The 24,863-nt window shown below is 37.6% G+C and overlaps 2 protein-coding genes across 4 annotated transcripts; one reads left to right on the forward strand and one right to left on the reverse strand.

The window, feature by feature from the left end:
• The first annotated feature begins 26 nt into the window (after positions 1-26).
• LOC129373034 (G-protein-signaling modulator 2-like) lies at positions 27-17,194 on the forward strand. Of its 3 annotated transcripts, XM_055050740.1 has the most exons (16): positions 27-868; positions 958-999; positions 8,596-8,817; positions 8,951-9,086; positions 9,332-9,471; positions 10,373-10,496; positions 10,941-11,056; positions 12,670-12,825; positions 13,288-13,396; positions 13,537-13,699; positions 13,838-13,929; positions 14,009-14,185; positions 14,605-14,764; positions 15,219-15,404; positions 15,495-15,610; positions 16,359-17,194. In XM_055050740.1, the coding sequence occupies exons 1-16, from the start codon at positions 861-863 to the stop codon at positions 16,524-16,526; spliced, it is 2,115 nt and encodes a 704-aa protein (XP_054906715.1). In that variant the 5' UTR covers positions 27-860; the 3' UTR covers positions 16,527-17,194. The 3 variants fall into 3 exon arrangements, 2 of the variants coding, with proteins under 2 accessions (XP_054906715.1, XP_054906706.1); XR_008607308.1 differs by lacking the exons at positions 27-868; positions 958-999 and adding an exon at positions 5,662-5,994 and having other exon boundaries at positions 14,605-14,687; positions 16,359-16,473; XM_055050731.1 differs by lacking the exons at positions 27-868; positions 958-999 and adding an exon at positions 5,665-5,994.
• Positions 17,117-24,744, reverse strand: mcoln3b (mucolipin TRP cation channel 3b). The gene is made up of 14 exons (XM_055050758.1): positions 24,636-24,744; positions 23,180-23,448; positions 22,943-23,110; positions 22,484-22,637; positions 21,301-21,376; positions 21,109-21,205; positions 20,828-20,927; positions 20,626-20,738; positions 20,058-20,207; positions 19,856-19,957; positions 18,321-18,443; positions 18,016-18,222; positions 17,764-17,894; positions 17,117-17,462 (listed from the first exon to the last, which is right to left on the reverse strand). The coding sequence occupies exons 2-14, from the start codon at positions 23,393-23,395 to the stop codon at positions 17,423-17,425; spliced, it is 1,677 nt and encodes a 558-aa protein (XP_054906733.1). The 5' UTR covers positions 23,396-23,448; positions 24,636-24,744; the 3' UTR covers positions 17,117-17,422.
• Positions 24,745-24,863: the final 119 nt, after the last annotated feature.

Here is a 24,863-nt window from a genome sequence, read left to right on the forward strand (position 1 = left end):
CCTTAATATTTCAAATATTTAGCTTGATTTCTGCAAACCTATGCAAATATTTACTTTATTATTAATAAAGTAAGAATCCCATTTTGAAAACATTTATGTTCAGTAATGCAATTGATGTAAATATAAGAATATTTGTTGGATTTAATGTCACTTATTCTTTCCCTGTGACATAATTACAACATATGCCTATATGTTTTACAGGTGACCGTGACAACCTTCACAAGTCAAAATAGCATTTTGTGTAGCAATAACATTGAATAATAATAAAAAAAAAACATTTTAAGTACCTCACAAAGCATCGTATGAAAACTGCAATAAAGAAGATGGCAGAGGGACTAAAGGACTAAACCCATCCATAACCAAAGTTGGAAACGGTCTAGAAAACTTAAAATTAACATGATAGATCGTTAATGTCTCAGAAATGAAATAAAATACTTAACAAGATAAAGTACAACATTTATAGCATGTTTTGTTTCAGAAATGGAACCACGAAATGGAAACGCCTGGGTATTTAAGGCGGGCTGGGAATTTGCAAACAGACCAGAAATAATGAAAGCAATAGTGACTTTGAACAGCAGATGGCGGAAGTGAGCATTAAAATGTATCTAGGAACAGAACGTGTAGTTTCCAGCTAATCACTTCTGCAATGAAGGACGTCTTAGTGGAAATGTTCTCATCTCACTCCTCCCCGTCAGCGTCACTCCTAAATCATAAACGTGTGGTCGCTGGATGAGCAATAACAGAACTTCCCACAGCTCTTGAAGGCAGCAGCCGTCGTGTCCTAATTAAAGTCAGATTGTAAGAGCGAGGAGGGGCCTCTGCTTCTGCTTCCAGGGACCCTGCAGCAGTCTGCCTCCCAGATGGACGAGTGAGTAGTTGGACCACTGTAAACAGCCTTTAGAAAATCCAAAATAACTTCCTCAGAACGTTTCTGACTCGAGTTATCTGTTTTTTAAGCTGGAGACATTCCTGTGGGATCTTCGCGGATCTCCCTTTTAAGTAGGTGAAACTTTTTCAGTGTCTTGTTCCTCGGTTGTCGTTGTTTGTTTATTTTGTTCCCTGTGAAAGGTTTGGCTGTTCTTAAGACATTTCTCTTCACGTCTCAGGGAGCAGCTGCATGTCGCGGCATGTATGGAAAAGAAAGAAAAAAAAAATCTCCCACTAATTCCGAGTTTTCTAGGACATTATTTCCCAAACAGTCACCGCCACAAAGTCTGTGATTCATAACTCTGAACAGGGGGAAACAGCTTTACAAGTTTCTCCTTATTGTCGTTTTTTTTTAAACCCCTTAAACATCACAATGTCATTAAGGTTAAGTTATTTTGATTTAATTACAGTTTCGACTTCCTTCTCTTTTACTCCCATCCTCTCCAAACTAGGACTGGTTTAAAGTCTCTAATGATGGTTTCTCATCAGTGTTTTTTTTCTAAAAGTCAAAATAGTTAGCACCCTAAACAGCACCATCTAATTGAAGAGAGCCCTGTTGGGCGTATTCACACTGAAATAGTTATGGTGTGGAGAATGCCACATTAGGCCTTTTATTAAGTATCAAAACTATGTAACTGAATGAAGTTTGGATGCCTAAGAAAGGACTTCACTTGGGCAGATCTTTACATTTTGCTCTTTTTAGTTGTTAGATAATTAAAGGGCTCTTAAAATAGAGTTACAATAACAGCAATCTGACAGTTTTTGAAGAACTACAATAATGCTATGTGATGAAACTGTCAATTGTTTGGTATTTTCATTAACTTTAATGTATTTTATTGGGCTAGGCCCACACAAAGCAGCCCATATTTGTCAAGTGGAAGGAAAACAATGGTTTTCAATTAGGCATTTATTTTTATAGACAAATTTGTTAAGTTTTCCACTGTAGTTGTACATGTAAGTGTTTTAGATTGTGATAGAGTGTGATATTTTTGCAACGTGAGGCGGGAGTTGATTTTTAAGCCAGATAATGACAACATACAACTGTTTAAGTCAAAGAATATTTATGTTTTAGAATGGCCCAGTTTTAATCCAGACTTCAATGAAATTCAGAAAATTCATATTCTCCATCAAATCCAATTGAGCGTAATGTTGTGCTTCAGAAATTTTGCTTTGTGTTTTCCATCTACGTAGCTCCATCCACATTATGTTTGACATCTATCCCTGTCCAAGTTGCAGAAAAGCATCCCTGCCTCATGATGCTGCCACCACCATGTTTCACCATGGATAGCTTATGTGATTGTTGATTACCCCAACATAACGTTGCATGACATATATTGTCAGTTGTGTTTGTAGCATGACATAAATGTGAAACAGTTGTAGGGACATTTTGACTTGTATTTAAAGCATGAGGAAGAAGCTAAAAGAGATATAAAGCAGGTAGCAGTTTGTTGTTGGATGCTTACATTTCTGCGTGCCAGTTGTATCTTGAATTAATTTTTCTCAGGGTAGATTTAAATTGCCGTCTTATCCTTATTTCTTCTTTTGAACCATGTTTATTGAAAATAGGTCATCCTATTGCTTAAACTTGGCTTCATCATTAGGCATTTGAATGACTCCAGCAGAAACTGCTCTGTAGTTTAAACCCCTTCAGAGTGATGCTAACAAAGAAGGAAAAGCATGCAGTCAGCTCTTTGAGTGAAAAGGCTTCAGCTGGTAAGTGAGGTCAGAGGATAAGCAGAGTCATTGAACAGGGAGGTGTAGCAGTGCAAACAGTATATCTCAGTGCAGTGGTATGTGCACTGTTTTGATATGGTCTGTGGAATTTTGCAGACATTGCAATAATCCTTCCTCTGACGTCTCAACGGTATTGAGAGGAGTAGTAGGTGGGATGGTTTTCCTGTAACATCAGTCCTTAGTCTTGCAGGTGAGCGTTATTTTAATTTGCAGTGAAGAGAAGCAAAACCTGAATCCAGCAAAAAAAAAAAAAAAAAACCCTGTTTAATTTCTTGGTATTAATAAAGCTTTTTAATACCAAGTACATGCATTGATTTAAGTGCATTTTCAGTTTTTATCTTGAGCTTGTGGATTGATTTCGGGTTAATTATTCTCAATAATGTGAGCTTTTCAACCGCAGACATTTGACTTAAGTGTCAGGCAGTGTGTGTGTGTGTAGGTGTGTGTGTGTGTTTTTCTTCTTCCTCTTTCTCAGAAGCTCTGGTTTCAAGATCTATGTGACAGAGATAGTGTGACGTAGAATCCACAGATAGCAGTGTTCAGTGTTTCCTGGTGGATGTCACCAGTGTGTGCTGATTCGGGTTGCTTAAAAAAAGGCTTGTATTCCTTCAGTGTTAGTGGTTGACAGGAATTCCTGAAGTGGAATTCCTGTGTTTACGTTGGTTCCCATCAGGACTGCTGGCTGGTCATGTCTTGCTTCATTTCTCTGCAACATGTAAAGGACAGGGAATTTTTACATCATCTCCGTCAGAGGTAGGATTTATGTTTTTTCGTCTAAATAATGGAATGACCCTCTGCTTTCTGATCATGGGAAAAAAATATAATTTTCTTCACATTGAAAATCTTCATAAATTCAAGGAAAACGTAACTTGAAATAAGTTCTTGTTAAAAGAAATTAAATATGTGAAGAATTATTTATATTTATTATTTTTTTTATTAATCAAAAGTCAAAATTACAGAATTAACTCAGGTAAAAAATAACATGAAGATGTTTAATCTTATATTAATGCAGAGTCTTGGGGATATCATAATATGTTTCTATAATATATAGATTCTAATGAACTTTGTTCTATTCACATCCTTGAAGCTTTGGGTTCCTCAATATTAGAAGTTTGTTTTTCAATTAAACCCGTCTGTGTGTGTAAGATGACTCCTTACTGGCTGCCTGATTAAATATTTTGAGTGGACTACAGGAGGTCTTTACTGGCTTCCTTGTAAATATTTCATGAGATGCAGCACCTGATTGCAGTATATGTTACTCTAAAATCTCTTTGGGACTGATATTCAAAATTATGTGATCTCTTAGCAGCAGGGAATTTTACTTTTTAAATTGTAAAATATCCAAAGACTGGTAATAATTTGTGTCTTACCTAAACAAAATTAATCTTGGTAATGTAATTCAGACTTTGATATTGATTCATTACATAGAAATACACATTTCAAGTGTTAATTTGTGTTAATTTTGATTATTTAGTCTAACAAAAATCAGTAACATTATATAATTCCCTGAATGTTGTAATAGAAACGGAAATGTTATGGTTTCGCCATAATGTTGGCACACAGTCATGGGGAAGACTGCTGATTTAAGCAGACAGTTACTTGTATCACAAGGAGCGATAAACACAGAAGATCATTTCTAAAGAAGCAGCTTTAGTGTGCTGCAAGCATTTAGTGGAAGGGAAAAGTGGTACAAAAAGGTGCATAAGCAAGAAAAATAGCTCTGTCCATTGTGTTTTGGTCTTAAAAAATTCAAGCATCTCATGCTTCTATGTGCTGTCAAGCTTTATGAAGACTGATTTTGCTTTCAGCAGGACTTGGCACATTTCCACATTAACAAAACTACCAATATCTGTTTTGACTGGTATTGCTGAGTCAGACCACTTGATTAGCCTACCAACTCAACAGACCTACATTCCACAGACTGTGGGATATTACTAATAGGAAGAGGAGAAACATCACATAGTTAATAATAGTTTTTGCAGATATGTGAAGGTACTCTCTGTGCATAGAAAGATACATTGCGTCATCTTGTAGTCATTGAAACCAATGCCTACAAGTCCTGTCAAGTCTGTGAACCATCACCTTCTTTATCCTCTGAATGAATTCCTTTCTCTGTGTCTGGTTGTAAGTACCTGAATGTTCCTCCAGTGATGCAACGTCATAACTGGACGCTGATCCACTTACAACTGCGGAGTTTCTGTGCAGCTTGCATAAAGCATAACAGTCATACATTTTTCATACATTGTCAAGGCTGGAAATGCAATCAGCATTTGAACAGTTGTACTAAAAGCAGCACTTTGGTCTCCAACCTTAATTTTATAAGTCTAAATTAATTCCATCTTATCTAATTTTGTGTTATTTGGAATTCTGTCCTGATTTGCAGAATGATTTGCCTGGCTTAAGGTCAACTGGAGTGGTGCTTTAGCGTCACATGGCTTGGGACAGATCTTATGGGAGAACTACTGGTGAGGCAACATATTGTTGCTCGCCCCAGAGGGCGCATCAGTCCAGACTTCTTAATTAGTTCAGACAAGTGGATTTCATTGGATTGTCAGCAGTTGAGTTGCTGTTTGTGTCAGATGGGCATTTATCTTAACTTGCATTTAGTTGTTTTACTTTTGTGTCCCTTATACTGGCCTAAGAAGTTGCTGCTAAACCATGGAGGCAAAAGCAAATTATGATGCTGGAAAAAAGGTTAAGTTTAACAGTGAAATATCATTTATTTCAGCTAAATCTGCTTCAGATTTTATCAAGCCAACAGCATTTGGTTTCTATAGAGCAAGTCCACATGGCAAAAATTACTACTCAAATCTGGACTAGTTGGAAGTGACGTATATGATCAGGTGACCTATAGAATCCAGTTTTTTCTTTTTCTTTCTTTTTTAAGGCTTCAGAAACTTCCACTAAATCAAGCATGGCAGCAGAGCCTGTTGCTCTCACTTTAAATCATTTCAGCCCGGTAACGACATAAGGTTAATCTATGTTCACCCAAGCCAGAGGTCTGCGACTCTGGCACTGGGCTGTTAAGGTCGATGCGAAGCCTGAGCGGATTAAGTCCTTTGTTTTGCTGTGACAACCACTTGGCAGTGTGCACACAGAGAGACCAGCAGATCCAAGGAGGATTTATTTATTTATTTTTTGCTATTCACTTAGTAAAATTAGCACCCAGCGGTGCTACACTTTGTCTGTATGCGTTATGTGTATGTGCAAAAAGGAAAAAGGGAAGGTTGTTATGAAGAAAGGGCGACATTTGCTCCACAAGGTTGTCAAGAAGCTTGAAATGTCCGTCGTGTCAACCTGCCTGGAGTGCATCAGCATGGGGAGAGGAAAAGGGTATGTGGACCTGGGTGTTGCTCATGAATGAATATGAATTTTTCTGTTAGTCTGTCTGGATTCGGTCATTTTGTAAAATCATTGCAGATTCATTTTGCTCTTGCGTTTTTATTTTTTGTATAGCGCAAAGCAAAATTTGAGTCGTTGAGGAAGAACTCTGTAAAATTTGATTATTTTAATCTAGAAATTGAATTTTTTTTTGTCAAATTCAACTGTCTAACTTCTTTTCTAAGAATTTATCTTAAATTTACTTTTACATTTTTTAAGCATTCCAATAATTTTAGAGTCCAGATTTAAAGTAGAAGGAAATGTAATCAATGTTAAACATAATCTTGTAAAGTCAAATGTCATTGTCTTTAGTGAAATATTTGTTAATCCAACATGTATTTTAAATAGCAAAAATTCAAATGGTTCCTTCTTTACACAGTACTATTATTGTAATTCAAATTGTGCTGTTTATCTTTTCCTGACTCTGACTCATCTGCTTTTGCTCTGCAGAGGACTGAATCCTCTGCAGGCATTCATGACTGGATCTGCTTGACGATGTTATGAAGTAATCTTTGGGACTTACTCATCTTTTCAGTTTTGCACCACGGTGTCATTGATAACATGTTTACGTCTTCTGAGTAGTTTGTGTTGGCTTCTGTGTGTGTGTCATCTTGGTGAAATAGGATCTTCCTGTTGGTCAGAGTAAAACAAACAGGTTAAAGCATCCTGGCGATGTTTACATGTCTGTGTGAAGCTTGTCAGAGGGTTGCAACAATGCCAGATGTGATCAGAAAGGTTTGTAGGTTAGTAGTTGAGAGTGAATGCAAAGTTTCAGGTTAACTAAGTATACTTCTAATCTTGTACAGCAGATTGGATTTCATGAAGGCTTGTGTGGAATCAGTTTATATCCAAAGTGGAGAAGGTAAAAACAGGGAGATCGTTAGCAAAGCCCCTTTCATTCTGAAGACCCACGTCAGATACTTTGTTTTTTAATCTGTTGGTTTTTAAAATGAATTAAAGCTTACTTTGGATTGGTGTTTGGTTTCCTCTGCTGTTCGAAGACCTGCGGTGATTAAGCCAATTAATCCGAATCAAAGCTCCGTATGTCAGCTGGGCAAGTCGAAACTCGACAGGAGAAAGGGAAGCAATGCAGCGGATACTTTGGCTGAATTCACACACAAACTGAGCGGACAGGGTTTCTTTCAGGATTGTGAAAGTTTGTGTTTTCTGTCACCATAAAATCATTATCTGCTTTGATACTTCTGTTTGGACAACTTGATTTTTGCTCCTTCCCAAAGGTAGTGTGAGTAGGGTTGGGAAACTTTCATATGACATCAGGCCAATTAGGGTTAAGGTTAACAAACGGTAGATGTATCATATGATCAGAGGAATGCACTCATTAGAAAAATATTGTGGTTCCAACTGCACTACTTATGTAAACCAAAACTTATTCATGCCCCAGGCTGATTTACAGTAGGAAAGAGAAGTATTTAATACACCACCAGTTCAGGTTTTCCTTTTTACTAAGAAAGGTCTGTAATTTTCTCAGACAGAATATTAAAAATTATTTTTTTTAAATAATTATTTAGCATCTGATTGCATAAAATAAAAAATTGATACAGATTAAAATTTGGTACCAAAACATTTGTTCATCATTGAAGAGATCAGATGTTTCCTGTGGTTCTTGGCCAGGATTTTCACCCAATCCTCCACACAGATCTTCACCAGATCTTTCTGGTTTTGGAGCTGCTGCTGGGGAACGCGGAGTTTCAGTTCCCTCTAAAGATTTCCTGTTGGGCTAAGCCACGCCGCAACCGAGGAAGCAACTTCATAGTAGCAAGGTTCACTTGTAATGTTGCTCTGTATTAAAAAAAAAAGAAGTAGTAACCAGAATGCACTCACTTACCAACTCATTCATCTTATTCACAGCTCTATTCAAACGAGGAATCAATCACAAACTGAGAATACTTTTACTTTATTGCCAGGTTTAATCTAAATAAATCTTTTTTTATTAAAAACAAAACATCCAGATGTTTTTTGATGATGTGAAAATATTGATTAAAGCTACATTATTGTCAGGATCATGGAGTTCTTTTTCAAAAACTCTATTTTTTCAATCTTTTTAAAATTCCCTTTTGTTTTTTTTGTTTTTTGTTCATTGGGTTGTATAGTTTCTGGTCCTCGGTCCTCCAGTTGTATATCCGGTTGACGCCTACAAAAAGAGCAAAAGCAGGTTCAAAAATAGCCCTCTGCTTCCCAGACACATCTGAATTTACTTTGTGTTTATGGTTAAAATATAAGGTACACATTTTCATTCTGGGTAACTCAGACATTTTTACAGCTTTGTGGTCATGACAGACAGAAAATGTTTTATCTTATTTTGGATTTACAGCTTGTGTGTTTCTGTAGTTAAATGTTCAAACTGTGAGGTTTTCCTTTGGGAGAAATCATTCAAAAGGCCAAAATATTTCTGTTTCAGTCATTGAACATAACATAGTTTTGTCACAAATTTAGTCTGTGATACATTAGGTTGCTAAATCTGGACTGCTCTTGAACAGTTTGATCAGTTTTCAGATTATTATTTTTATTTGTTGTGTTTTTTTGTTTTTGCAGGATGGAGTCCTCTTGCCTGGATCTGGCTCTCGAAGGCGAGCGACTCTGTAAGGCGGGTAACTATCGTGCAGGTGTCTCCTTTTTCGAATCTGCCATCCAAATTGGAACAGAGGATCTACAAATTCTCAGCGCCATCTATAGCCAACTGGGGAATGCTTACTTTCACCTCCAAGAATACAATAAAGCCCTGGAGTATCATCGACATGACCTCACTCTAACCAGGTAAAACCTTTGTATGATTTGACGTTTTTTTTTAAATATGATGTTTGGCACTTTTAAGCATCTAGTTTTGATTGCATTTTCTGTGATATTCCCTAACTAATTTTCCTGTTTTCCTTTTTATTTGTCATCCCAGAACAATTGGGGATGAACTTGGAGAAGCTAAAGCCAGTGGAAATCTTGGAAACACTTTAAAGGTTTTACGACGTTATAATGAAGCTCTGGTTTGTTGCCAAAGACATTTGGATATCACAAGAGCTGTGTTTGATAAGGTGTGTTGTATTTTTGAAGTTTTAAAAAGTAATGCGTGCTTATAGGCATAAAGTAGAAAGAAAGAAGGAAGAGTTATGAGAAAGCATTGTTTTCTTGTTGATCTGCCAGTGCAGAAATCTCTGGACCAACTTTCACAGAGTCTGGACACAAACAAGAAAATCTGATGTCTGTGTATTTTAAGTATATAATTACAGCTATAGTCTGTGTGGTTTCTGACTGTTAAAATCTGCTGTTGGTGGTGTAGGTTGGGCAAGCCCGAGCTCTGTATAATTTCGGAAACATTTACCATGCCAAGGGCAAGAGCATCTGCTGGAGTGGGTCGGAGCCAGGAGAGTTTCCAGAGGAGGCGAGAATCGCCTTTAGGAAAGCTGCACAGTTCTATGAGTGAGTTGCTATTCATATGTGTTGTTGCACAAGACTCTGATGAGGTGGTTGTCATAAACTCTACAGTTTGGAATTTGTTTTGCTTAAATTGTTTGAGTGTTAGCCTTTAGTTTTGAATTTTATACAATAACTAAGATGCTTCTTTGTTGTATTGTTTTAAATGAGGTTATAAATGTCGAAAATCACATGATTAAGGTTGTGAAATTCTTCCATATCCTAGTTACATTTTGTTCAGACAGGGAGTGTTGTTCAGACACTGTGCTTTTTTTATGTACTGATGATGATCCAGTTAAAATAGACTGCCATACCACCTTGCATAAAAACTACGTTATCTAATGAGTCCATACGGCTGAGAACCACAGCATCCATGTTTAATTGCATGAGGAGGGAAAACATGCTTTGTTGTTACTTATTGCCATTGTGTGGTTCCAGTTAAAAGCAGCACATTTCCAGATAAAATAGTCGATTAATTTTCCTACCAAGAATTTGTCTGTTCTAATCATATAAAAACAAAAACCTTGCTTTCCACTGTTTTCCGGATTAATTATCCACTACTTTTGGATAAATAGTCCAATTATTCAAAACAAATGGATATTTGGACTATGGGAAAATTGAAAGCTGTGCTGTTGATTTAGGATTTATCTTCATGTGCAAAAAAATATGTTTGAATTTTCCCCAGTGTGTTTGGTTAAGGAAGAGTTGACCTGCAAGTTGTTCTTGCAGCTTTAAAATCTTATCTGGTATGTTTATTTCTTCAGACAGTGATCTTGTTTTGTAATTTCCCCTATTACTGGTATTAAAGACACAACCAACGTTAAATTCCACATGAAAGATGTGCTGTAAAACAACCTTTTTTGTGCATGTAAAATTTTTGTTGGTGACTTTTTTTCTTTAAATATAGAGCCAATTTGTCGCTGGTGAATGAGTTGGGTGATCGTGCAGCTCAAGGTCGTACCTATGGAAATCTGGGGAACACCTACTATCTCCTGGGTGACTTTGAAAGAGCTGTCACTGCTCATGAAAAGGTTGGCTTTTGCTCATTGTTCAGATTAATATTACACTCCTATGGAGCTAAATGTGGGTCATAAAGTTGATTAGAAAGAAAATAAGTGCAACTAATAAAATGAAGATGAAAAATCATTTTGAAACTAAATAGTTGGAAACTGGAAAAACAACAAAACAGGTAAAACAAGATAAAAAAACAAAACAAAAAAAAAACTCAAACTGAAAATGAATATCTGAAACTGAAAGAAATATTTTCAAACAAGAAAAAAAGATGTGAAACTAAAATATGATTGAAGGTTTTTTTTCTTATTTATTTTTATCTTTACAGCCTCAATTTAGCTCCATACTTTCCTCAATTTGGTTATATTTTATTGACAAAGAAAGCATCCTAACACACATCAGGATCTGGTTAAACCTGACTTCGGAACAGTAATTTGCACCCTAATGTTTGTTCTGCTTTCCAGCGGCTTCTTATTGCCAAAGAGTTTGGCGATAAATCTGCAGAGCGGAGGGCTCACTGCAACCTCGGGAACGCATACATATTCCTGGGCCAGTTTGAAATGGCTGCTAATCACTACAAGTGAGTAAAACTTGGCTTTAGGGTCATTTTCACCTCATAGCAGGAAGAGGAAGTTTGTGTGTTTCTGTACAGGCAGAGTATCACAAAAATGAACCTTTTTTGCAGAAATTCAGAAAGGGAATTCGATTGATTTCTAAATAGTGATGTATTTCAACCTCACTATCAATATTTCAATTCTATCAATTTACCGATGGCTAATGAAAAATCTAAATGAAATGTCTCAGAAAATGCAAATATTGCCCAAAAAGATTATTTAAAACAAAAATAAAAACAAAAAGATTTTTACTTTTTTTTTTCTGTTTACATTTTGGCTTTCTGAAAAGTATAACAATATACTGTACGGTATATGTACTTGATAGTTTTGCCAGAGCTTCTTTTGCATATGTTTGGACATCAGTGTGACATGGCATGAATGTGATCAGAGTGTTGCACTGCAGAAGTGCTGAGGAAGCCCAGGTTGCTTTAATGGCTACAACTTTGCTGCATCGTTGATTCTAGTGTCATTCATTTTCCTCTTCGCAATACTCGTTAGATTTTCTGTGGGGTTCAGGTCAAACAGTTTCTGTCTAATCAAGCACAGCGTCATTAAAACCGGGTAGAGATATTTCTGACTGTGTGGGAAGATACCACACCGTCTGATTTCCTTCCGAGAAAGGAAATCACCTTTTCCATAAAGCTGTCAGCAGAGGCAAGAGGAGGAAACGTCACAACGAACCTGTAGCATCTTGAATTCTTATGACTCCTCTCTCGCTACTGACTCTGGAACTTACATCATCCATCCATTATCTATTACGCACAAAATCTCTTTGGACTTAGGGAGGAAGCCAGAGCGCACGGAAAGAACCTTCTAACAGGAAATTTAAATTTCTAAACTTAGCTTTAATAAGCCACAAGAATATGAAGAAAATGGAAAACAAGACAATTGTGAAAATTTTACCAAACTGAAAAGTAAGCCAATAGAAGCAGCAACAACACAGAGCAAAGAGAACCAGGATTAATGCATCATAATAATCCCCTGGACATTCAAACAGGAGGGGCAGGTTGAGGGGCAGGATGAGCATCATTGGCAGGAGGTTTTGCTTCTGCTACGCAGGTATGGAAATGATCGGCTCAGTTCTGCAAATCAAACTACTGACCCATTGCATGCGACACCCTCTCCAGAACTCCGCCATGACGGACGTCAAAACAACCGATGCAATCCTTTAATACCAGGCTAAAAGCAAACATCTTTAACATAATATCACTTTTATTTTATTTTCACAATAAAATGTTGATTTAAATTTATTCCGGACAGAAGGATGGATCACTGAGCAATACTCTAGTGCTTTTTCTTTGAGTTAGCAGTGGTTTAAGATGAATCCTGTAACTGTTTTATCTCGTTATGTGTGTATGGAGGTGCTTGAGAAATTGTCTCTGCCTCCAATCCTAGTTTTTTTTACATTTCTGCAAATCTCTTTCATGTGAATTTTTTGACAATCTTCTCAAGGCTGTTATTGTAGGGAAGTGCTTGGAAACAGTTAACAGAGAGAATGAAAATGCTGTCACCGATCCCTCTCCTGCGCCCACTCTTGTCCTCCTTTGACCTTGTTTCTCCGTGTCTCTCTGGCCCTCAGGAAGACTCTGCAGCTGGCCCGACTGTTTAAGGACAAAGCAGTGGAGGCTCAGGCATGCTACAGCCTGGGCAACACCTACACACTGCTGCAAGACTATGAGAGAGCCATAGACTTTCACCTCAAACATCTGGTCATCGCTCAGGATCTTAATGACCGGTACGACTTGCTTACTGCTCACTTTCCTTTGACTTTTTTAATGGTGATTAAGGTGGTTCTTAAACTGGGAGCATTTTTGTAGCATTGCAATGAGCACCTGCAAGACTAAAGTGGAAACAGGCTGATGTGAAATTGACTTTTAAAGGTTTTAATGGTGTGCATGTATCACAATGTACACAAACGTACTCTATGTATTTTAAATATTTCTTAAAGTACAAGTTTCTGTAGGAAACCAGTCCTCAATTTGTAATGTTAGAATAAAGATGTAAAGGATATAAATGTGCTTTTAAAGGTTCTGGAAAAAGATCCCTGCAATGTGACTACATTCAGGCAAAATCTGTGAATTTAGTTTGCGCTGCAAAACCTGTACACAAGTTTTAGATTGTTTTTTATGATTAGGAGTACTTGTTTTCGCACAGTCGGTTGTACTTGCTAAGCCGGTTTTCCTCTGTGTCCCTGCAGAGTGGGAGAAGGAAGAGCGTACTGGAGCTTAGGAAATGCCCACACCGCCCTGGGGAATCATGAGCGCGCTATGTTCTTTGCTGAAAAACATCTGGAAATTGCCAAAGAGGTGTGTGTGTGCTTATACTTCACCTCCCATTTCATAGTTGCATGCCTGTATTGATGTGGCATCATCTCCATCTAGTGGTTGTAAAGTAAACTGCAGGAAATGTTTTTATCAGCAGCAGTTTATTGGAACTTGTTTTGCAGACTGGAGATAAGGGCAGCGAGATGACCGCCAGGATGAACTTATCCGACTTGCGGATCGTTGTCAACCTGAAGGCAAACTCCGGCCTGACTCACATGTTCAGCAACAGCAACACCAACAGCTCTGGTGTGGCAGACAACATTCAGGGTTACATCAACCTGCCAGGTAGCATTGAGCTTTTTATCATTTTTAAACATCCAAATGCTTTCAGCTGCATTTTCTAGCAGGGAATTTGCCAGGAATGTTGTTGATGCTGTGAAAATTAAAATTTACTAGGAGTTTACGCTTTCTTTCTCGCTTTAGGATGCAAGTCATCTTTGAGGAGAAAAGAGAGTTCAGAAAACGTGGACCGCAGTCAGAGTCCTGTTAAAACTGAAAAAGTCGAGCCACATCAGGTATGAAAAAGACAGATGATTAACTTAAGCAATTTGTATTGATAAATATGTTTTTAAAACGTCATCTTTGTGTATCCAGGACTGGGATGAGCATCTGTTCTCCAGCCCCTCAAAAAACAACACAATCATGGCATCTACCAAGCATTTTTTCTTCCACCGCCTGAGAAGCAAGAAGTATAAGGACAGCAAAACTAAAGAGCATTTGGAAAACTTCAGCGAGCACCCGGCCTCCGAGGAGGACTCGCCTCTGTCTAAGGTATTTCTCAGATGAAGAAATACATCATGACTCAAATTTCTAGAACCCTTCACTTGGTTTCAGTAATTTAGACCAAATTCTGTGACAAAGCTTCACATTTCTGAGATCATCTGCTTCTTTTAGGGTTAATAAAAGGAAGTAATGTGACAGTGTGGGATGATCCTTTCTGACTCACATCCAGTATGTCTTACAGAACTTTTAACTGCCTTGTTGTTGAAATATGTCATACAAATAAAGTTGAATTTGATTTAATACAAAAATTAAAATGAATTGACCCAGATTTCACTAACACACACTAGTCAAAAGAAATCTATTTTCAGATTCAGCGCTTAGTAGACCATCTGATTATTTTTTTTCTTCTAAATGTATTTATTCTTTTCCCAATAGTTACTAAATCTCTTTTTGTCCCAACACCATAGTCAACGCCACACGATACCATCGGGGAGGACACCTTTTTCGACCTCCTCTCCCGTTTCCAGGGAAATCGAATGGATGACCAAAGGTGTACACTGGATGGCTTGAACAGTTCCTCTGCCCAACCCTCCCCTACCTCTTCCTTACCTGTAGCTGAGGAGAAATGTGAGTGTGTCCTGTGTTTTCTGAAGTCTTCACACCATATGTGAGAACATTTATATCCTGATTGATCTCATGCACAACAAAGAAAACTGAGAGTAATTTTTCCTGTTGCATTTTCTCACTAAATGTAAGAGATGTGTTTTATGCAAAGCTTTCCAGAGAAAGCATTGCAACTTCAGCTCATATGGTATGAATGCAACGTGTCAATAGTTCAGTGTTGTGCTTGTTGATTCCTGTGTTTCATGCTCCACCCAAAGTCTTTTTGCTTTAATCATAAACTGAGGACAGTGGCACACTTTATATTGTTTGACTCTGTAAGTTAATCAGTATTTTGGGTGAAATATTATTAATTGAGATATTTGTTGTAGATTAAGTCATCCTGCTTTTCCGCCTCAGTCGCACAGTGTCATCCAGGCAGTTAGTGTTTACTTACCTGCCACAGTTTTTATGTTTTTAGGTATTTCAAAACACGAAACTCCATCACAGGATCCTGGTCATTTCCTGGAGCTGCTGGCCAGCTCCCAGGCCCATCGTCTGGACGACCAGCGAGTCAGCCTCAACCAGTTGCCTGGCTTGCGACTCAGCACCTGCAACCCGCCTCATACGCCCTCCACTTCCAGCAAAGACCAAGCCCAGTCTCAAGGTGATGGAAATGAGAGACTAGGTGCGTTTTTAGTGAAGCTTTCTGGTGACATTTTTCACTTTATGATCACGGTTTTTGTTGTCCCTGCAGTCCTAATCTCCAGTGCAGACACGCCTCGCGCACCCTCCCTGTACAACCATCTTGAGGACAGCGCTGACGGGCCAGAGGGAGATGAGGTCTTCTTCGACATGCTTGTGAAGTGCCAGGTAAAGAGAGACATGGGAGGTGGTGGATAGATTCAGTGTTATGTCACTCATCTCTTGCAAATGGAATATCTCCTTATTTTTTATGCCAAATGAGGCAAATGATTAATAATTATATAGATGCGAGTCACTGATTGGTAAATTTAAAACTTTTAATGTGAAGGAATATATGTTCAGATGCAACTTCAATGAATTTCTAGCTTTGCAGTAAGCTATTGTTTTTATATAAGCATCCCACAAATGTAATATAAAATTGAAATAAATGCTTATATTAATAAAATAAGGAATTACTTGTCAGGCTTTTTAAATGCCTCCTGCTAGTTTGATCCACTTCCTGAGGTGGTTTATCCTCTTAAATGGAGACTGGTTGAAATAAAAATGTTTGTTACCTCAGTTTTTTTATATGTAACACTCAGAGAACTAACTAGCACTCACTGCATTCCCATTTACACGACATCTAATGGTAACAATATGTTTTTGTTACCTCTAGTTTGTGCTTGAAAGCCGGTTTCTCAATATATTATTCATTTTAAGTTTTAAATATTTGAAAGAAGCTTAACCCCTGATGTTTTCAAAGTGCTTTGAATCAGTTGAGGAGAAACTTTTCTATTTTGTGGTCATCAAAATAATCTCCAGTTTTACAAAGATTTGAATCATGTTCAAGTCATTTTGAACCTGATTTAGGTTCCGTCACTTTTTTTTTTCAACCCAGCTGTTGTCTTTTAGTAAACCGCTGATGTTGACTCTTTAGGGCTCCAGGCTGAACGATCAGCGGTGCCCTGCTCCAACTTCGAAAGCTAAGGGCCCAACTGTCCCAAACGAGGACTTCTTCAGTCTCATCCTGCGCTCCCAGTCCAACCGGATGGAAGAGCAGCGGGTCGCCGCTCCACCCACAGTCTCTCAGAGCAAACCGGGCTGACGACGGGCAGAGATCCCATGAAGTGGCTCAACTCATGCCTCTTGTCATGACAACATTCCTGGAAGTTGGTTTGCACGACATCAATCTCATGAAGGAATCAAGATTTCAGAAATGGCTGAAAGGAAACGGATTGTTTTTTTTGTTTTTTTTTTAAGTATTTGTTTTTAGGTGGCCTTTATTTTGAGTCAAACTGGCTGCTTTAATCAGCTGAACCTCCTGGTGATTCTGGAGGATTTACACCAAAACAATTCATTGAGACGCCACAGACTAAATGAAAATATAATCTATTTTATATTTACAGACAGAATATTTTGTGAGCCTTCAGTTTTTGACAGCATACTTGAAAGGAGCATGGCCCATCTCACACATTCTCCAGTTTGATTTGAGGCGGCTGCCCTCGGATCGGACCAGTGGCTCAAACTGGAGGAAAATGGGAGGCCAGAATGCTGTGACGCTGCTGGCCAGTGGAGCCATTTACAGCACATCACTTTATGATTTTCAGTTTCACTGTCAAAGATTGCATGAGTTGTCGTATTACTACAAAATGAATGAATTTTATATATTGTAACAAACTTACAGGTTAACCAGTGTAACGATGGGGAAAAAAATGGATTTAATACAGATTCTTTCTCCTCACAACGGAGAAATAAAATCTTATTCAATTTACATTTCAGCATCACTGATTCATTTTTCTGGGATTTCTCCAGTTACATAGTTACTGTACAAGCATTACATTATTTATATCTACAATATCACTATATTTTCTATTTACAAGATGTTTTCAGGTTTGTGTACATTTTGACCTCAGATAAGGGTTTATCTTTCTCCAGTTTTTTTTAATAAGTTTATTTAACTTGATTCCAGGAATCCCTAAAGTACAAAATACTCAGAAACTGCTATGCCTCTGATGTCTGCCTCTCTTGGTGAGTGTTGCATCTGGAATGAAAAAAAAAAAAATCTTATAAAAGTTGTTTCTGATGAGTGATTTAAAGAAGTGCTTTTATCTGGAAGTTGACTCCTATTTATATTTGTCAAAAATTATATCAACCTTACAGAGAATATATAAATCTACAATCAAACATCCATCTCCCATTCCTTTATATATATATTATATATTATATATATATATATATATATTATATATATATATATATATATATATATATATAATGATATGTGGGGGTTGGATATTTCTGAAATCCATATTAAAAGAACAGATGTAGATATGTGATCTTACCTGTTGATGCAGCAGTTAAAGATGCAACTCCTGTTGTTTTCAAGTCTATAAACTCCAGAATTTGGCAGATCTTTACATACGAAGAGAAATTTCTGCAGCTCTGATATTGGGACTCCATTCTCCTGCTGCTGCTAAACGAAGGAAACCAAAACAAGGGGGCAGACTTCAGTGTCAGAATGGCTTTTATGGTTTAAAGATACTAACGGCATTAATTATTAACACTGCAAACGGTGCGCTTGTTGCTCCCTGTACCTTGACTGTGTCGTATGTGTCGGTGATTATTGTGATGAAAAGACTGAGGATCATGTAGATGAAGAGCGACACAAAGGTATAGAGGTAAACTCTGCTGAAAACCCACACCAGGCCGCTCTTCTGCTCCATCTCTTTGAATGTGGGGAACATGTCGTCTCCGTTGATCAACGAGAACAAACACTCCGACACAGTGTTTAATGTCCGGAACTAAACAACAGTCACAGTTTTCCAGGGCAGAATGAAAAGCTGTCAAATACATTAGATTCTGTTTAAAGTAATCCAAATGCACGACAGTGTGTGCTTACCTTTTCGTGATATGGGCCGATCACGATCCAGCCACAAAAGCAGTAGCTTATGTATATTATTCCAGCACAACAGATGAAACGGATAACATTCGGGAAAGCTGCCCGGAGCGTCACGATGAGAATCTAAAAGGAGGCAAAAAAAATTATTTTAAACCTAAAATAACTGAATTTTCTAAATTTATTCTTTTTCAAAACAGAGTTGCAGCAAATCTTGCCGAGTACATGTTCATGTAAGAATGACAAATACTCTTGGCTGCTTTTGGTTATATTTTGAATATAAAAGTCTTAATATTCCTCTTCAAGAAGACGTATTTACATGAACTGGCAGAAGCAGAAGTCTTTCACACTCCAGTGAAAGTGTCAAATGAAATCATAAAAAGCTCATTTCAATCAGAACCAATAGATTTTAAATAGATTCAGTACATAATGATGTGACACAGCAGATTTTCTTTTTCCTGGGATACAAATCTTCACTGTAACCTCTTTAAATACATCTGGTCTGAATCTCATTCATGGTACCGAAAATATAAACGTTGACACAAGTTTATTAATGTGTTTCACTGTACGTAATAATTAATAGATCTTTTCTTTGAGAACTGAACTGTTTCATAATGCAGTGACTGTAAACCTTTTAACTTTTTGAATATTTTTGCAGATAATGCTAACATATCTTCATTCTGCTGCTCTTTTAATCAAAAACTATGTTTAAACAGATGTCAAAGTATTTCTTGCAGTTAAAAAAATCCTCTAAGTATGAATCAGTAAAAGTATAAATGAGGCGTAATTAATGTGGGACATATATAAATGAACTGGATCCATCAGCTGCTGATGTATTTATTGTATTCAAAAGAATGCATTCATTTTTTTTCTATCAAACAATCAAATCAGAGCAAAACCTTCAGTCACTTCTATATCGGTCACTTCTGAAAGGTTTGCAATGTAATAAACTAGAGTTGTCTGTCAACACAGACTTGGTTGCTGAATGCCAGCAGTATAAATTCTTAATTCCAGATGACAAATTAGCACACACATCTATTGAACACACACTTACCGTACAAACAGACCACTCCTCACACACCCACACACACAAATTCACACATAAATGCACATAATCCAGACGGCCAACACCCGTCATTTCATTATGCAGCGTGCAACTTTGATGTCTGAGACAACCCTGATTTAATAAAGTCAATGATGTAATCAGGACACCACATGTAGGCAACCAGCCTCTTCAGACACGGCCTGGACTACAGAAACAGGAAAAATAAAGACTGACTGCATAATGTAAGGCTTTTGACCTTATTATTAAACAGGAGAAGTAAATATTCAACAATGCTGCTGCAAAATAGCCTCACAATTAAACCATGCACTTGATAAGCTATTTATCAAAAACTAATATTTTTATTATTAATAACATTTTAAGAAGTGATCAGTGCAGAAGTGACTATAATTTTGGCCCAATTTCACTGTAATTGTTGTTTTATTGATATACTTCCTTAAAGTAGACAATGGATAGATTAGACTTGGATACGTACGTTATACTTCTTGAAGTAGCCCATGTAACGGATGACACCGATCCAAACAAACATGGTGCCGGTGCCCAGGAAGATGCTGCACACATCGTAGCTTGTGAAGACCTGGAAGAAAAGTAGAATAGTTAAGCTTAACTAAAATTCTGGTTGGTCTGATGATAATGCAGAAACCTAATCATGAAGTTTCTAAAGAAGTCTTCATTACCTTCGACTCGATCGCTATCTTAAGAATGGAGCCTATGATAGTCAGCGTGTCGCTGACGATGATCAGGATGTACCAGCCGTTCACAAACTCCAGTTTGTCCGACCACGGCACGTCTCTACCAGAGTGTGTTGTGCAATGACGGCTGTACTCCTGTTTACAAAAAAAAAAAGGTTTTTTTTGTTATATACTAAGCTCTATGAGAAAACCAGCAATAACGTTCATTGACAGGCTATTTGTAAATGCATTGAAACTAAAACATGAAACACAAAGAAGTCTGTAAAGCTGAGAAATAATAGATCAATCCCAGCTGGTTACATTAGAACCAGGCAGCTCCAAAGGAATAAAGTTATCTTTCATTCCTTTGGAAGTTTTAAGTGAAACAAGTATGAACACAAAGTCGCATTCCTGTTTATGCTGACAGAACCAGAACCATAAATCCCAAATCAATAAAACTATCAGAGGTGATCTCTCAGCACAGTTTTACTTTAGTATTTTAAGTAAACTTTCACAAAACAAAATAATCGTCGACGTACATTTGAATTTATTGAGAAAAATGTATTTTACTCACAAACATGAGCAGAATCCCTTTGATCACTGAGCGCGTGCAGAGCACAAAGGAGGTGATGCAGGTTATGACGATGAGGCAGTCAAACATCACAGTCTGGTATATCTTTCTTGCAGCTAAAGGAATGAAATGAAAATAAAAAGTCTTTTAGTCTCAGATTAAAGAAAACCCACAGACTAGTGTGCGCTCAGCCTGGTGACCTTACAGGCTCCAATGACTTTCCAGTCTTTGCATTCGTTGATTTCCACATCCATTTCCAGGTTGACTTTCATTCTGCCACTGTGAGCTTGATTGTCAAACGTAATCTGTCAGCAGATGTTTCACAGTGAGAAGAAGCATTTTTTCTAAAATCACAATTTTTAATTAAATCCAGGAAGGAAGCAACATTATTAAACTCTTTCTTGGTATTATTAAAGATATAGTTAAGTATTTTTTGTAGTATTTCCAATGCCAACTATTTCTATTTAAAAAAAACAAAAAACATACAATGACAGTGAAGTCGTAGCAGTCAGGCAGCTCTCGATATCTCACAGTTTGCAGATTAATGGCCTTGACATCAAACGTGATCTTCACCAGGAGCAGCCTGGGAGAGAGAGGAAGATGAAAAATAACCTGCATAATTCAAGGGAACCAAAGTATGTTTTATTTATTTAAGAGACACAAACATTTATCACCAACCTTTTAAAATGCAGTTCAAAGTTTTGATGCATGTCACGTAGCGGTACAGGAATGACTGGATAGATTTTAAAGCATTCTGATACAGAGGGAGAACAAACATCATCAGGGTTCTTTATGAAAGCGATTCTCTACATTATAGAACAATTCTACTCGGATGCATTCATCATGTTAGCTTTGTTTTTCTTTCTGTCTGCCAAGCCGTCTTGACCTGGGTGTAGCTTTAAAGCTTAAGCAGATCAGGTTGTACTGGATTCTTTTCTCGTTTGCTTCCTCAATCTCATGTGGTTCCAGTTGATAAGCTTTCTGTTTGACAGTTTCATGTTGTCTGGATTTACAAAGCAACCACTCAGATTGTTGAATTAGACGTATTCTTTTGAAAAAAATTCCTCCCAGTGTAAAGAAGATCTTTTTCAGAACTTCTTTACACTGTTTAATAAGAAACCTCCTGTTACACATTCCTCAGGGTAATTCCTCAGTTTTATGTTCTGAGATGTTTGATGTCTGCTGTTTAGGATTTTTGGATCAGCTTAATTAATATAGTTAAGTGAGAGAAACTTGCATCACAAGTTACTTCTGCAACCAAATAAGGCTGCTTACTGTGCATAACCAGAGCTGACATTCTCAAAAAAGGCAAGGCTACTTATTAAATGCTTTGAGATTAAATAGAGCTTCTCTGAAATGACGAGCCAAGTATCTATTCCTCTTTTAGGAAGTGCACTTTATTCTGGCCTGCGAAACAAAAAGCTTCTGACGAGGCAAAATTGTGTAGCAGGAACTGTCTGCATTTCCAGAAACCACAAAAAGTTGTGCAAAACATCTTCCGTTTTGTGCTTGGATTAGTTGTTAGTAGAGACACTGTCTCTGCAGAACAGCATCTTGTTTAAGATGAGTCATGGAGAAATGCTTTCATATTTTACATGGAAGGAAAACCATAATGTTGTTTTGTTTTAGAAAGCAGCTGCATCAATATTTTCATAAAGCTTGTCAGAATGTATCTAAAACTCCCTCAATGTGTTCAAGTGTGGTGGCTGTTGATGCACTGATATCCGCCAGAGGTGATAATCTCTAGAAAGTGCTTTGCTGTACAATTCTCGCAGCACAGTAGTTATCCTTCTTTCTTTTTGAGCCAGTTCCTCACCAGTCATGAAGTTTAGTGTACGTCATAAACAATAACAACGTTTACCCGTGTCCACGTGAGCATCAATTTCAATGGTTTCACTTCCAGGGTAGATGCTGCCATTCCTGTAGAAGTCTTGACAGAGATGCAGTGGGTTGTAGGAAGAGCCATTTTTCTCATATTCATGATTCCCAACAGTGTTGTTGTGCAGAAGTCCGTACTGTGAATGGGCAATTGTAAAGCATTCATATTAGTGTGATGACGGTTGGGAGGATAACAAAGTATGGTGGAGAAGAAACTCAGTATCTTTCATAAACCAAGTTATTTGGCAAAACAGCACAATCATGATCAATGAAAAACTAAAGGGAGGTGAACAAAGTCCAGTCCTGTGGTGACATACAATCTGCAGGCTTTCATGTTATATAAGACTCTAGAGTGGTAAAAGTCCATCAATAATTAACAACAGCACAAAAGCAAAAATACTGGTGATGTCACATGAATTTTCATTCAAGTAATATCTTTCACCTGAGTAATAATGTAGTTGATGTGATCATAAACATCAGCTTGTCTGTAAACGGCGTAGGTCTCCATTCCTCCGTCAACATAATCTTTGAGGAAAAGGTGCTTGAAGGTCAGCAGATTTTCTTCCTTGAAAGTAACGACCATCTGATTGCTCAGGCCAAATAAGACCAGCTGCAAAGACCAAAAATCATTTCAGATGAAGTGTCATTCTTCTGATTGCATCTGATTGCATCTACAAACCTGCAAGGTAATTATGGCAATTTTGACGATCTGCAGCGTGAGTTTCCAAGGTTTCCGTCCCCGCGCGTGGTATTTCTCACACGGATTCATGAAGTAGTACTTGATCTTCCTTCGGAGGCATTCAGTTCTCTCCTCCACGCTCTGACACTGGTGGTCTTCCCACGAAATGGGACAGTTCGTCTCATAGACATCATAAGTCTCCCTGGACTCTTCCATGTCTGAATTTACTCTGATTTTTTCCCCCCTGGAAGGGCAGTAGACTGCAGCGCCTAAAAATGGTGATCAAATAAGCAAGACGCAATAAGCCTATGTAGAGCAGACAATAACAAAAATGTGAAGCAAAATGTCAGCTCAGGTAATAAACAAAGTGAAACAGAAAACAGTTTTAGAGCTGCACAATATGCTGAATCAGAAGCATCATCAAAATGTTTATAAGTTAAACTCCCAAACAACTCCTTGGAATATTTCAGGTTAAATTTCTTGAAACTCTCAAGGCCAATATGTAGACAAATTTGTCCAGGTAGTTGAAGTTTTAATGCATTTTATGCCCATAAGTAAGTTAGACTGAAAAAATAAAAATAGAGTGCTAAAAATGTGGGTTAATAACAACCAATATCATTACATTACTACCATATGCATCAATAATATCAGAATTTCATTGTTCTAATATTGTGTAGCCCGAACTGCAAGAAAGACTTGTAATCAGACTCCAGACATAAAGAGTTTTACTTTTGGATGAGTGACATCAACAATGTTCTTGATCAAACAAATCCAAAAGAAGCCACTTTTGCTATTTCTAACAGGAATGCATGGTAGTGGCAGTGTCATGCAGGATATGTGATTCAAATCAAAATGAGATTTATTGCAAGCCTTAAATCCACAAAATTTGCAAACTCTAATCATGTCACTTCTGAATGAAAACATTTGGAGGAATTGAATGTGTTTAGGCGTATGACGTCAGATATGCCTACTTTTTCTAATGTTAACAATGTTTCTTTCACCTCTTCAATGTGCGAAATCATAATGGAGTACAGTGAAGCTCGCTGTTGTGGTGGCACAAAATGAGAAGAGGTTAAAGTAAAGGATCTGAATACTTTCGCAAGGCGCTTTACCCTGGAAATAACCAGGAAATAAGTTCGCTTCTGACGAGAAGAGTAAAGAATTGATTTGACAAAACTTGGCGTATTATCACCCCGTTGTTCTAAGTATCTGTGATTCTCCCATAAGGGATGAACGAGGGACGTGAGATCAGGTGCGTCTGAACATGAATGATTCATGAATGATTCATGAATGATTCATGAATCATTCATGAATCATTCATTCCAGTTTCCAGATATCTGGGCCGATTCTGCCGCTAATGCGCCGTTTTCTCGTTTAGAAATAAGCGTCCAAGAAAAAGAAAAAAAAAAGGATACGTGTAATATTCCCAAACATAAGTAATAAACCTTTTACTTACTAATGTTTCCTGAAGCACCGATTGCAGTTCACACGAACTTCATTAAGCTTCGTTCAAACAGAAACAATCATCTTACAGGGAAACCCGGTTTGGTGTCGGACTCATGACTACAGATGATTTATCTCCAGTGATTATAAATTCAAGCTTGCCCAGGTAAATCTATAACAGTGCCTTGACGTCACTGTAAAGCCGGGACTTGATTGGCTCGTGCAGCACTCGGTCAACGCG

The sequence above is a fragment of the Poeciliopsis prolifica genome, unplaced genomic scaffold (genome assembly GCF_027474105.1).
Source record: "Poeciliopsis prolifica strain line A6 unplaced genomic scaffold, Auburn_PproV2 SCAFFOLD002, whole genome shotgun sequence".
NCBI classification, from domain to species: Eukaryota; Metazoa; Chordata; class Actinopteri; order Cyprinodontiformes; family Poeciliidae; genus Poeciliopsis; species Poeciliopsis prolifica.

Coding starts and splice junctions, on each gene's coding strand:
- mcoln3b (XM_055050758.1), bottom strand. CDS start 23,395: ATGGAAGAGTCCAGGGAGACTTATGATGTCTATGAGACGAACTGTCCC. Junction 21,377..22,483: donor TGATGCTCACGTGGACACGG/GTAAACGTTGTT, acceptor CCTCTGTATCAG/AATGCTTTAAAATCTATCCA. Junction 19,958..20,057: donor AGATAGCGATCGAGTCGAAG/GTAATGAAGACT, acceptor CTTTTCTTCCAG/GTCTTCACAAGCTACGATGT.
- LOC129373034 (XM_055050731.1), top strand. CDS start 5,858: ATGTGTATGTGCAAAAAGGAAAAAGGGAAGGTTGTTATGAAGAAAGGG. Junction 14,765..15,218: donor ACCTGTAGCTGAGGAGAAAT/GTGAGTGTGTCC, acceptor TTATGTTTTTAG/GTATTTCAAAACACGAAACT. Junction 15,405..15,494: donor AGACCAAGCCCAGTCTCAAG/GTGATGGAAATG, acceptor TTGTCCCTGCAG/TCCTAATCTCCAGTGCAGAC.